Raw genomic sequence first — 13443 nt, forward strand, 5'->3', positions numbered from 1 at the left:
TAAATCATCCCAATAAGTAATTATTTATTGCATTATTATTATTATTATTATTATTATTATGAAATATATGAAATATATACAAATATATTTAAATATATTTTGATGTTTGATTACTTGGAGGCTTTGTGATATAGGAAGCTATATTTAATTTCTTCATGTAACAAGAAAATTTCAACAATACTGAAATTTTGATACGTCAACCTTGGGTTCTTGCAACCCCTGGTTCCTACATGAGCTGTGGACTTCGTCTGAGTTCCTTTCTTCCTCTGTAGCAATGTCTTTGTCAGAAAAAAGGTCAGGTGATAATGCCTGTATGCGCATATGTGGTTTTCACTGTGCTAGAGTGCCATAATTGGACTCACTGCAATTGTGTATCCGTATAAGTGCAAATATTACACATTTCCTCTCAATAAAATGACTAAAGCCTGTGCATGCAAGTGCATGTAAACGCACGCAAGAGTATGACTGTTTGCTAGAGAGCTTTTACGTTTTAGCCTCTGTACAATAATTCTCTACCTTGAGTGGAGCGCTTGGGGCTCGGATCACCCTCAACATATCAGCACAATTGACAAATCCAATCCCGACGCCTACACAAGCGCCTGGCTCTCTCCGTTCAACAGCTTCCTATAGAGTCATCGCCCCAGTTAGCTATAGCATGCAGGTCGTAGCACGCAGATTTATGGCATAGCTATACTGCATGGGAAATCCGAGCGCTGTTTAGTGCCAGAAAAGTGCTAAAGTAGGGTGTCAGATTTGGTCACGGAGTGCGAATTTAGAGAAGTTGGGGTTTCTGAATAAAATAGAGAGACAATCATTTGAAACAGATCTGAAATGTTGGTAAATAAGAAAAAAGCGTGAGCAAAAAGTGGGCCTAAAATAAGGCTGTTGCCAGCTAGGTCAAGATACATTCAAAACTGCCAAATAGGCGAGAAAAGACCCATCTGACTGCCCAAATAATGCCCTACATTGGATTGAAATTTAGGTAGCAGGACTCAGGACGTGCTGAAGCAAATCATATTGTTACCGCATTCTTTCCAGCCTGGTGTCACTGGCTCGGTCCTCCACCGTCCAACTGTCCGCTTAAATCTTCCCCCCCATGCCGCAATTGGCAAAGCCGAGCCGAAGGAGCACTTAAAGCTGCTTGGCTCCAGTTCGGCCGTCCTGACCGCCTCCAAGTCAACCAGCCCCGACGTATAAATAAGAACAATATCAGATAAGTCTTGCAGGAAGCCTATAAACATTTACATTCTCTTTCAAGTGCTGTTTATGGATATTTTATCTCCTATCTGGAAGTCGAAGACATGGTGAAAAAAGAAGGCGACCTGGAGAGGAATCCGAGGCGAGTGGTGAATCAAAAAGGCAGCAGGCCCTGACAGGGACTCAGGCCCATTGACCATAATAGGTGTTGAGAGTGGCGGCCTCCACAGATGAGGAACCAGCTCCTTAGGCCTGCCAGAAGAGTTATGGGATGGTGCGGGTTAGTGATGGGGAGGGGAGGGGTGCCTGGTAAGCTACTAATTCTATATCTTCCTCTGACAAAGACGAAGTGCAGCCAGCAGAATTCAGTCTGGGAGACGGGGAGAGGGAGCTTGCAGGACACACTAGTGTTGTGTTTAACAGAGTGGACCCACTCCTGTCTTTCTGTCCTCCAGCCTGATGCCTATCTGAGGCCGAAGTCTGACCACAGACAGTTAGCGTCTGGTTTGCTATGCCTGAAAGATATGCAAAAAATCTTGTGATTACTTTTTTGCGCCCATTAACCATAGATTGCTTTTTAAGGTCTGTCCACGAGCAAAAGCATGCAATAACGGGAAGGTAACCAAATGAGTAGTATTCCACTGGTCATATGACCAAAACATGAAAGGGCTCGTGAGGTGAACTTCTACACGTACATGATTCAAACCATTTTTTTTAATATTAGATAATATTAATTTCTTTCCTTTTTTTTTTTTTTTTACTCCTCTACTACATGTATAAACTACCCTAACTTTTCATCACTGTGGACGTGCCAATATTAACAGCCTTATGCGTTTTTTCCTGATTTTGCTCTTACTTTTACCTATTAGCGTTTGGCAACAAATCTGGGACGAAAAGATTTCTCATTCATGTTTGCATTATCAAAGAAGCAATCTGAAAGAAGAGCTTATGCATCACTGATGGATGAGTGATAGTTAGCAGGTTAAATATCTAGACCTGACCTGCGATTTAAGTCCTGTGGCGTTAAATGTGTTTAGACTGAAACTGACATTAGCTATGACAGACAGCTGTGTGAAAAGGACTGCAGTGCAATGATTCTGAAAGCTGTGTAACATATGGGCGACACTACAGGTATAATATTCCAAAAATTCAAATAATTGATTTAACCCCTCGCTGTTGTAAAATTGTATAACTGTTTCTTCTCAACACAAAAGACGATGTTTTGAAGAATATTGGAAACAAAAAGACATTTCGTTCAACAGAAAAAAAAAAATGTCATTCACACTTGGGTGACACAAGAGGGGAGTAAATGACGGCATTCTTTTAATTTTGCCTTTTAGTTAATAGTAAAAAAAAACAAAAATTATAATACTGTGCTGCAGCACTTTAAAAGCTAGTCAGAGCACAAGCAGCATGTGTTCAGGTGCAAACGTAAAGCTTAACGTGTGAAATCAAGTTCAATCTGCTTAAAGTTTAAAAAGTTACCCAACACCGTGAATAACATATTTTAATACTCAAAATCAAAAACCCTATTAGAAAATCTCAACAGCGTAATTTGAAGTTTGATTACACCTAAAGCTATCTTAGATGGTCAAGTACAGACTCTGGACATGTGAGAGACCTGAACTTCAGTGCAACGGAGTAAGCCAAAATCACAGCAAACAGTAGCTGTGCCACTCTGGACGGCCTCAGTCCTCCCCACAACGTGAAACTAAGAGAAGCTCCCACACACACCTGAACCCTTCTAATCTGCAAAATAATGGCGCTCTTACACTGAGGTGCATCCTTGCCTGACGTGACGCCTTTTGTCTCCTCCTGTGTTGTGACAACACTTACATTTGTAAATTGCCCTCCTTGTAGAGGATAAACATCTGATAGCCACAAGAGAAGGGGGTTGGGGAGTGTAACGAGCCTCTGGGACTTCCTCTAAACAAATGGAGAGATCTTTAGAAGGCTACTGTTTGTGTTTGCCAAAGACACGGCCAGGATACATGAGGCTCCTGTCAATGGCCTCCAGGCACCATTCAACTACGTTAAGGCTGGCCGACAGGGTGTATCTGAGAGGGTCTGAGGGGAGAAGATCGCAAATGTTGCAGAGAGTTATTGCAGGTTAAAGTAGCTGCATTATTGTATCTGAAACAAGTAATACGATCTGCATTACACTACTCAACTGAACCTGGGCTTTGAACCAAAAGCATAATATTGCTGCGCACTGATGCTGTGCAGGCATCACTCAATGTGTGAACAATGTGGTCAGGAGCACTCTGTCAAAGCTGCTCATTGGATTGGCAATTACTTTAAAAAAAGAAAGAAAAAAAAAAAAAAAGAATGGCAGGGAGGGAAAAACAGCAGATTAATCATGCTGTTAGCGATGAAGATGAAGACGTTGATTAATGCAGTTTGGCTTTTTAAACAAACAACTCCTGAGTGTGCGGTGTGCTCGGCATTACCCTTTAATTTAGAGAGGGTTGACTGGAGAAGTTTTGTTTTTGCAGCTTCGCAGAGGCTCTCTGCCCCCTTGTTCTTTACCCCCTTCTCCGGGGCTTTTTCCCCCCTCTCCAACACCATATGGAGCAGGCCTCGCGGAAACAATCCGCTAAAAACAACAGGCCTGCACTCAACCGTTCCCTCCTTTTTTAACACCACGCGAGAATAAATTGCTCCCTTATTGTGCGTACTGCCAGTGGTCCGGGATCATTTTTGTGTTCTCGATCTAATTAGATTAGTTCGGTGCTGGTTCGGGGTTATTGCAAGGAGGTGCCATACGAGTGGAGAATATCAGGCTAATTGGCAGGAGGATACGGGCCATTCCTCGCCGTTTGCCAGCAGGTTCGCTCCTCTGTCCTCTCTCATTACCGCCGTTTTGCAACTATCTCAAAAGTCTGTAATAACCCGGCTTACCGTATTCTTACAGGCAAGAATTGGGAGTCAAACTAGCGAGTCTCATTAGGCGCGTTCACGACCGACACCTCTCAGTCTGCAAAGGCTCTGCTGTTTATCTAGCAGGCCTGAAACGCATAGAGATGTGGAATTTCCACTGCAGTGGCAACCAGTTCATGCTTGCATGCTAATTCCACGTCTGGGGAAAAAAAAAAAAATCAACTACTTTAAAAATGTATTACAGCAACTTCCTAAATGCTTTTTTACCTGCAAATGAAAAGCCTTTTTCTTAGAGCCTTTATATTTATCAACAGTAACCAAGTGGTTGTTGAGTACTATATAGCTGCTGATTAAAGTCTTGCTGCGTCAAACATTTCTATACGCGCTGAAAAACCGAGAAACGGTGGAGGCGAATGATCAGACTTTTAAATGAACATTATGAAAACATTTGGCCGTCTGCCTCCCTCGGCACACTGGCATGCCATACATCACGCAGGCACCTACTGGAGAACTATGCAGACCACTCAAATTTCCCCACCATAACTCAACCAAATTATACAAAGCAAGGTACAAGTAATAAGCATAAGCTTTAACTCACGGCATAAATCCATGTTTATACCCAAAAACGGGCATGCGAGTCAAAGAGATGTTCCAGTGCGTAACAGCTGAACCTTTAAGCATATGGACATAAGTAAAGCCTATACTTTAGTTTAGATGCAATTGAAAGTGGGCTGAGATCAGAAAATACTCATTTTGGAAATATAAGATACTTAAGTGCAAACGCACCACATGCTGCTTAATGCGTAATATCAGTAAATCATTGTCAAGAATCGTCGGCTGGACTAAAAAACAGCCATGAATTAGCATTTATGGGTTTAGTCTGAGTCGCAAGCATAATTTTAAAGCAAATCCACACAATTAAAAGTGAATTAGATGTGCATTTCTAAATACAGGGTCTTTCAAATCTATGTCATAGAAACACATTAAGTCACGTTTGAAAGGAGAAGACAAAATTAATACAAAATCTAAGTAAACATTCATATAAAAGCATCCCAATATATTTTTTATTATTTAAATTAATAAAAATTAAAAAGTATTTAAAAATGCACTGAAATGGCAAAATTGTCTATAAATTGGAATGTTCATCAAAATTCAATCTGTATCCGAAAAAAAGTAAAAGATGAACAAACGCATTACAACTTAGTAAGCCCCATCAGGGGCCCCTGGACCCCTGTATTAGCACTCAGGAATCTCAGGTGACCCTTGACCTACAAGCCTGTGTCGGAGTTCTGGGTGAAGGATCCATGGGGTTAATCTCACCATTCAAAATCACCCCCACATCTACGCATACAACACCAAACAAAAAAAAAAAAAAAAAAATCAAGCACAAGCACATTTCAACCATCCCAGTGTGGTGTGTGTTCACACACAAGCAGGTTTTCCCCTGAAATCCAGACTGGAGAAGATGGCATATGTTTAACATTACGCAAATCTGCTGAAACGGCAGGGCACACGAGAGAAACCTCCACTGTGGCAACGTTCACATAGGCAGAATCCCCTAATCACTAGCCGTTACAGGTCGTTTATTATACATTTCGGCACAGGAGAAAACAGTCCACTGTGACACACTCTCAGATTACCTCATTTAAGAACGACTACTGCTCGCAACCCAGACCGCAAAGAATGCGGCCGCTTTCAGAAGTTCAGATTATTGCATTTCTACCCTTCATTAGCCTGAGACTTAAAATCATGTGCGGTACAGAGCAAGTAGGCAAACCGCTTTTAAAATTGAAATCTCAGCCAAAAAGGAGTGTTAACAGTATTTCCTAATAACTCTTAATGCCGTTTTAACGATTTATAACATATCTAAATAGCTGAGCATTGTGATAACTTTAAAACACAAAAAACAACAATTGCAAAAACACGTAAAAAAAAAAACTATCAGTGTTTGACAGCAGCTTTTGCGTGGCATAATCAAACACCATTTATAATGCTAAACTACAAAACCATACTTCATTTTATCTATGTGCTACTATGCACTTTTTTATGTATATATATATGCGATGCAGAAATATCTCCTGAGAGGAAGTCTGTCGAGTCCAGCTTTTCACAAACACAGTGGCAGAGAAGAATACCAGACCACAGTATCACCTGGTCCACAAATGTACAGCTCAAAGAAAGCCCCCACAGACTTAAAAATACTGCTTGTGTGGCCTATCTTATTACCCTGGAGAAACCCACAGATAGTCAAAAAAAAAAAAAGTCAGAGAAAAGAAAGTCAGTAAATTCTACTGTTCCACGTAATAAACGCCAAAGCAGGGGATGATGGCCTTACAGAAGATCAAAGCACTTTAACAGCTTGAGCTATCTAGCGGTCTAGATTACTGCCCTGAACTACAGGAAGACTGGGTTAAAAGTTACCATAAATAAAGTTTTAAAGCTACATCGCCCTAACACAACACCACAGAAAACCTGACGACAAGAATCACGTCCTTCTCTGTCAATCCTACGTATTAGTTTAGAAGACGTGCAACGTGAATTGCATCGAAAACCACAATGCCACACGCTGCCAGAAATCCCTGCGTTGCTGTAACACACGATCGTAAGTATACATACCTCTGTTAAGCATTGGGTTATAGCATTATCACACTCAAATCCAACAGGGAGGCAGATATCAAAGCTGGCAGAGTATCCAAAGACCCTTCCCTGAGGAGCCCTCCGAGGTATCCTTTATTCCACATCCATTCTGGCCTGGGAATCATTCCATTTTTTCCCCACAGTGTTCGCAAAGTTTACTCGCTCTACGTGCGTCGCTTGTGAAATGTGCCGTCCCGTACTTCCTTTTCTCAGAAGACCTCACAGGTGCAGAAGATCCTAGGCGCAAGGGGTGACCACACCATGCCGTTCTTCTCGATCACTGTAACGAAACAAAAACGCACATGTTTAGCAATAAGGAAGTGCTCGGTGTAAACAGTACTTATTGAGTCATTATTAAGAGAGAAAGTCAGGATCGCCACACATTAACAATCACATAATAAAATTGCACAAACGAAGCAATAAAAAAAAAAAAAAAGCATGATCTACCAAAACAACTTGGAAAAAGCTCAACATGGACACTGCAACGCGCTCAAAAAGAGCAGAGAGAAATCCTGTGTCATGTACTCAGGCAGTCTGACAGCAGGTTTCATGAATGGGAGCTCTGACAGTACGGGCCCTCTGGCCGACCAAATTGGAAACAGGAAAACAAACATTCTCAAGGAAAACTCCCCCCGCATCCACCACCGTAACCCCCCTCCCCCCACAAACCTTTTCTTTCTCGACTCATTCTGTCCAACCTGTGTCAGGTTAGCAATAGTCAACCGCACCAGCCTCCAGACCACACAGATGGAGAACGTGCAGCCACCGTGAGATGGAGAGGAAAAAAAAAAAAAGACGAAAAAAGCAAAAGCGAAAACCTGTTTGCGAGGTAAAAGAACACACACCGCGATAGAAAGGAAAAGAGAGAAAGAAAACTACGGCTAAACTGACTCATCGACGTTCCAGAGGGGCCGGCGGACAGGAGGATCGGCGGACGCACTAAACTCAGCTCGTCGGAATGGGGAGGAGAGGAAGTGGGCACTGCTGGAAGATCTAAACTGAAAACTTTTCTGATATGAAGCCGAGCACGGAGGCTTGCGGCGGGATAAAGCTAGGCTAACAAGACGAGTGTTTTTAATCAAACAAGTGCTTTCTGATGCTCTAATTTTAGTATAAAAGTTCAGGAAAGTCGGTTCATATGAAAACCTAACCCAACGGGAACCACTAGCTTTGAAAAACCACACGTAGCCAAAATGTCAACACATCCAACCAATAAAAGGTTTATCGTCACACATCACTTTAGCTTGCATTTTCAATACACACGTCAGTTATTTTTATATTCTTGGTAAAAAATAAAGGAAGTTTTTGTCAATGAGTAAGACCGAAGATTTAGGGGAACTTCGATTTCTATTTCTTCGTTTGCAGTGCAACCTACCACTCTACTGGGAATACGAGAGTTTTCAGTCAGCAAACTTTACCAGATGTACGCTAACCACTAAAATATTACACGCCACATAATTAGCCTAACAAGTGATGTCAAACAGCTCTGACAGAGTCAGAGACCCAAACCGTCTCTTATCTGGAGGAGCTGTTAAACACACTTCAGCTGCGTTTGTGACATGTAAAAATTAGCCATCAAATATGATATTATAAAATACATGGAGAAGCTAAAATTATACTTTTATAACGGGATAAAGGAGGTTGCTATGACACCGCAGGTCAAAGGTCCTTGTGTTTCATTCCCACACAGGGTGTGAGAAAAAAAAAGGGAAGAGAACGAGATTTTTTCTAACAAAAGAAACACTTACATTTAAAGCACTTAATTTGGATGACAAAAACTTTCTCCATGTTACACTTATATATACCGCCAAGTGACTTCACAAATGCACATTTCTAGTTATCTCTCTTCAAATCCGTTCATACTGCGTAAAAGTTTAGTGAGAAAATCCATGACGATGGCAAGTCTTTACAATATATCTGCTATAACTCACCATAACAAGTCTATAGCACACATCCAGAGCCATTTAGTGACTTCAAAACACTGCTAAAAACAGGATGAAAAGCGTATGACGAGACAAGGGACGACCTCTGTGAACTGCGGCTCTTTTATTCTTGAAAATCCGGAGGAAAAAAGACTAGCTATTCATACGCAGGCTAAATCAAACATATGTTATAAAAGCTTTTAAGGCTACCAATTATTAAGAGCTGTCTCTGTGTAAACCTTGGCATTTCATCTGGCGGATACAAAAAAAAAAAATTAATAATTCTCAATTTTCCTGTCTCCCATGTTTGGAGATTTCTAACCACGAAAAACAAAACAAAAAGGAATTTCTATAAAATCATTGATGCGTTATTTCAAAACAAAAGCAGCGATGGTCCTTTGCGGCTTTGCCTGTCGCTCGTATAGGGTGTGGAAAAAATACAATGCCGCTTCTTAAAACATCAGTTTTAAAAGAGAGAGAATGATGTTAAAAAAAAAACTAATGTAGTCTATTAAAAAAAAAAAAAAACTGTATTTAAGTACTATGTCCTTAGCAACATGAACATCTTTGAGATTAAGTTTTCAAAACATCGTTTTGAGCAACAAATGAATACGAATGCAGCAAACATGAAAAGTAAAAAAAAAAATGACGATATTTTAAAGTCATCAACTCGTTCCAATATGTTCTTTGCGAGCAAACACCTGGATTTAATACGGTAGCGCGATCTATTCTCTTTCACTGTCATTAAAAAAATATCCCCTACAATTTATTTTCTCTACAGGCTTCTTATTCAACAGCACCAACGCCACATGAAGCTGCCGCAGGGACACAAGTGGCAAATCACAGTGCGGCAAGAAGTTAGCCCAAAAAGAAGTTGTGCAAACTCAGAAGCCACGAAGAACAAATGGAAGACCCCCACTGCTGCTTTCTCCCTCCACCAAGGCCCAAATTCATTTGTCAGCCGTAAAGTTCCTGACTATACAGCGCTGATCTATTGCCTCTCTCCAAAGAGCTCACAGATGTGGAGTCATTTACATTTCAAATACACCTCAAGCTTTTCAATCACTTCAAACGCGTCTTATCAGACAACTCATGTGGATCTTATTCTTCTGTGCAGACTGAGAACCGAATCTAGTAAACCGCTGAACGCATAGCAAGAACGAATTCACATATTTGAGTGTTTACGATGCGCAGGGAATTAAATGATATTCCGAGCAGATGGAGATTTTTCTTCTGATCTCTAGGTCGCTGTGCGTGTAAAACGACAACGAGCCATGTCGTGCACGGCAATAAAGCGGGCGAAAAAGTTCATTAAATACAAAATAGTCGCGTAAATGCAAAAAAAAAAGTTAACATAAAGCAAATGTAACTGCAAAAGACTGACGACAGAGCTGAGGTTCACTGTTGACTGTATATGAAACTAAGTTTGTAGTTGTAAGTTTCTCTGTTTCTCTAAATGATGAGCCGCTTTTGCCTGCACAGACTTTGTCATTAAGAAACTTTTACCGACAAACTATTTCAGAAAGAAAAAGAGAGCATATCATTTCCAGACTGCCCGAGTGTGGCAACTTTCACAGTTTACAGGAAACAGCGCAACTCATCTACTGGAACCAACATGGGATTTTGTATCATAACAATCAGATACAGGTTACGCTCCAGTGCAGCACATTTAAGTGAAGTGTGGGTGATTTTATCAGTTTGAAGATAAATACTCGTTTCCACCCACTTGAAGGTACTAATGATATTCTACCGTGAAAGTGATTGTAAAACCAAATTAACTGGAAACAGTACCACAGTTGCAGAACTGAGGAACCTTGCAGCAACTCAAAATACAAACAATGTTACAAAACGTATAGGATATGAACACACGCATGCACATAACTTGTTAAAACGTGTTAGAAATGACTACAACACTGGAAGCGTGTTCCTGTCCCGCACAAAAGTTTCCACCGACGAATAACACCAACAAGAGAAGACAAGGAGAAAACGACTACTGTACACGCCAAGAAAAAAGTACAATATCTGTACGCGCGCCTTCGTTTTAGAGGATTAACGCGGAGTTATTTCAATTCCCTGAACTTTTGTCGAAAAGTTTTTTGGAAAGTGATAAGCTCCATCACGCCACTTCGGTCACGCCACAAGAAACTTTGTGAACTACAGCCCCCCCAAACACACACAAGTGCGAAAGCTGTCCACACGGTCGCTAAAACAAATAAAAAAGCTTTTCCCAACAGTTACAGATTCACAAAAACAAACACCCAAATGAGAAAAGAGCATTCGTACAGTCAGGAGCTCGTTACCGCTATTCATAAAGTTTTCCTCAGAAACTTGCCGCACGTCTCCATCGACTCGAAGAACGCAATGAGACAGAAAGACGTATTTTCGCTACCTGCCTTCGAATAAAACCGCAAAATAGCGATAAAAGCGCCGTTCAGATCCGCAGACTGTCATGTAAACAACCTGCGCCTCTTTGTATGTGGAAAATGAAGTGTAACGTTCAGCGCGTTGCCATGCCTACGCGTTTTCTTATCGTACATCAGTTACGGAAAGTTTTCGAAGTTTGTGTGGAAAGCGCCATTCAGCTCGAAGCATCATTTACGCAAAAACAGTAGCCTACACACCAATGAAACTTTCTACAACTTGGGCTATGCGCCGTTTAGCTACTTTAGCGCGCGGCGCGACCGGTTTACACATAAACAATGCAAATAAAAGACGCTTCGCGGCTTGAACGTACGAGAGAGAGAGAAAAACGATATTACTACATTCGGGATATCGTATCTTGCGCAAAACGCATTGCAACACGGAACGAAATAGCTGAAACGAAATGGGAAGGAAAAAGTAATCCAAAAACCTCTTCGTGTGTTTTCTCTCAACTACTGGGAGCTAACAAGTCGCCAATTTCAATTTGCAATTTAGCCTCAAAACCCAAATGGCACGCCGAAATCCGAAGAGCCGTGCTCTTATTTTCATTGCAAAGTAGCACTCAACTGATTCATCACCAAATCCCTTCGCCCTTCTCAACATTACATAACATTCTCCCCCTAAAAGCCATCAGGAACTACAGCTAAAATTCACATCGTTCTTCTGCCGTGATCGCAATGCTCATTGATTCGCTTTCTCCTTACCTGTTGATTAAATTGCAATAGTCTTTGCAGTCTGAAAGATGGTGGAGCTTTGGCGTGAGCCATGAAGCGTCTTTGTGTTGTTTGTTTGTTGATCTCGGGGAATGATTTCTTTTTTATGGGGATGTAAGATTGCGAATTGCTCCTGTACACGTGAAATCTTGGGAGACTGTGTTTAATAGTAAAAACGCCTGAGTCTGGGATGGAAAAAAGGAGGTTGGTTTTTGCAGTGATCTCAGTTCTTTATCAGAAATGTTATCGCTTGTCAGGACCTCAGACTCCAAGCATTACGTCAGTTTCAAGACACCAACACTATTAATATCAAGAAGCCCTTGCGGAGGAAAGCGCCACCCTAGAGCGCGCTCTCTTAAAGGGACAGTGACCACTAAAACAGCTCCAGCACCGCTCTGCAACTTCGCCATAGACTACTGAAGAAACCTTCTCAGATAAGTCATCTAAACTAGAATCGGTTCTCAATCGGTGGTTCGCACTTCTTTTCGGAGCACAGACAACAAACAAAAACAACGACGTCAAATGCAGCGTAAAGATTATTTCATCATTTTTAACGGAGATCCTGTATTATTATTTTAATATATTTGTCTCATGCAACGCTAATGTTTTCTTCCAGCTTTTAATAATCTACAATCAAAACACTGCTTAAAAAAAAAAAAGGTCAAAAATGTTAGTTTAAAAATGCTATCTATCTATCTATCTATCTATCTATCTATCTATCTATCTATCTATCTATCTATCTATCTATCCATAGTTAAGATATTTAAAAAATATGATTATTAATATTTAAGGGTAGAATAAAACTTTTGCTCTTCAGGGCACAGTTCTGGTTATGAATAACAAGTGACAAGCGCATTCTATAACTGTAGGGCTTAAATCAGGAGTCATAACCAAATTGTGAGTGAAATGTCTCAAATGAGCTAATGTTAGTATTTTTGTTTTTATTAATATTGTTTGTCTGCTTGTATTGTTTTTGTTAGTTTTTTGTTTTGTTTGTTTGTGTGTGTGTGGGGGGGGGTTCTAAGTGCTGTCAGTTCTTGAAATAGGGGCATGGCAAAAAAAAAAAAAAAAAAACTATTAGAAAGAATTGAGCAGAAATATTTATATACATTTCACTCTTTGATTTTAAGGACATATTTGTTTATTCAAACTTTCTCAGTGCTCAGCAATGTAGAACTGAAACCAAATAAGTGAAATGAAACACGCTGTCATTCAGTGAACATTTACTGACAGGTGGTAATTTCTGTGTGGAGTAATTAGCAGAACACAGTAGTAGATGTTTTTGACAACTAGTATGAGTGTAGCTGACATGAAACAATTTCGGGAAGTTGACATGTCCTGTGGTGTACTTCATCTGAAGTGACTGTAAACAGCATTTCAAGATTATTCTTGTATAATTATCATATATGAGGCATTTTTGATCGTATAGCCTAAATGGAACAGTTGTACACCAATGGATAATTGAATATGATATTAATCACCTGACATATTATATACATTTATAGAAATACTAAACTAAAATCTTGAAATCTTTAAAGTCTGTCCTTGTACAATCTGTCATACTTTGTCATATATATATATATATATATATATATATATATATATATATATATATATATATATATATATATATATATATATATATTTAAAAAGCAAATGAATGCATGTTATGT

At 40.2% G+C, this 13443-nt stretch overlaps 1 protein-coding gene across 2 annotated transcripts in view; it reads right to left on the minus strand.

Moving 5' to 3' along the window:
* The window catches only part of trps1 (trichorhinophalangeal syndrome I), a 97648-nt gene extending 85575 nt beyond the window's left edge, over nt 1-12073 (minus strand). The window contains exons 1-2 of one of the 2 annotated variants that reach the window (XM_043218425.1): nt 11762-12073; nt 6694-6994 (exon numbers count right to left, since the gene is read on the minus strand). In XM_043218425.1, the coding sequence (XP_043074360.1) occupies nt 6694-6706 (13 nt within the window). In that variant the 5' untranslated portion in view covers nt 6707-6994; nt 11762-12073. Of the gene's footprint in view, nt 1-6693; nt 6995-7383; nt 8617-11761 lie in introns of those variants that run through there. The other variant, XM_043218426.1, reaches the window with a different exon arrangement.
* Between the last annotated feature and the right edge of the window lie 1370 nt (nt 12074-13443).

Source organism: Puntigrus tetrazona, chromosome 19 (genome assembly GCF_018831695.1).
Source record: "Puntigrus tetrazona isolate hp1 chromosome 19, ASM1883169v1, whole genome shotgun sequence".
Lineage (NCBI taxonomy): Eukaryota > Metazoa > Chordata > Actinopteri > Cypriniformes > Cyprinidae > Puntigrus > Puntigrus tetrazona.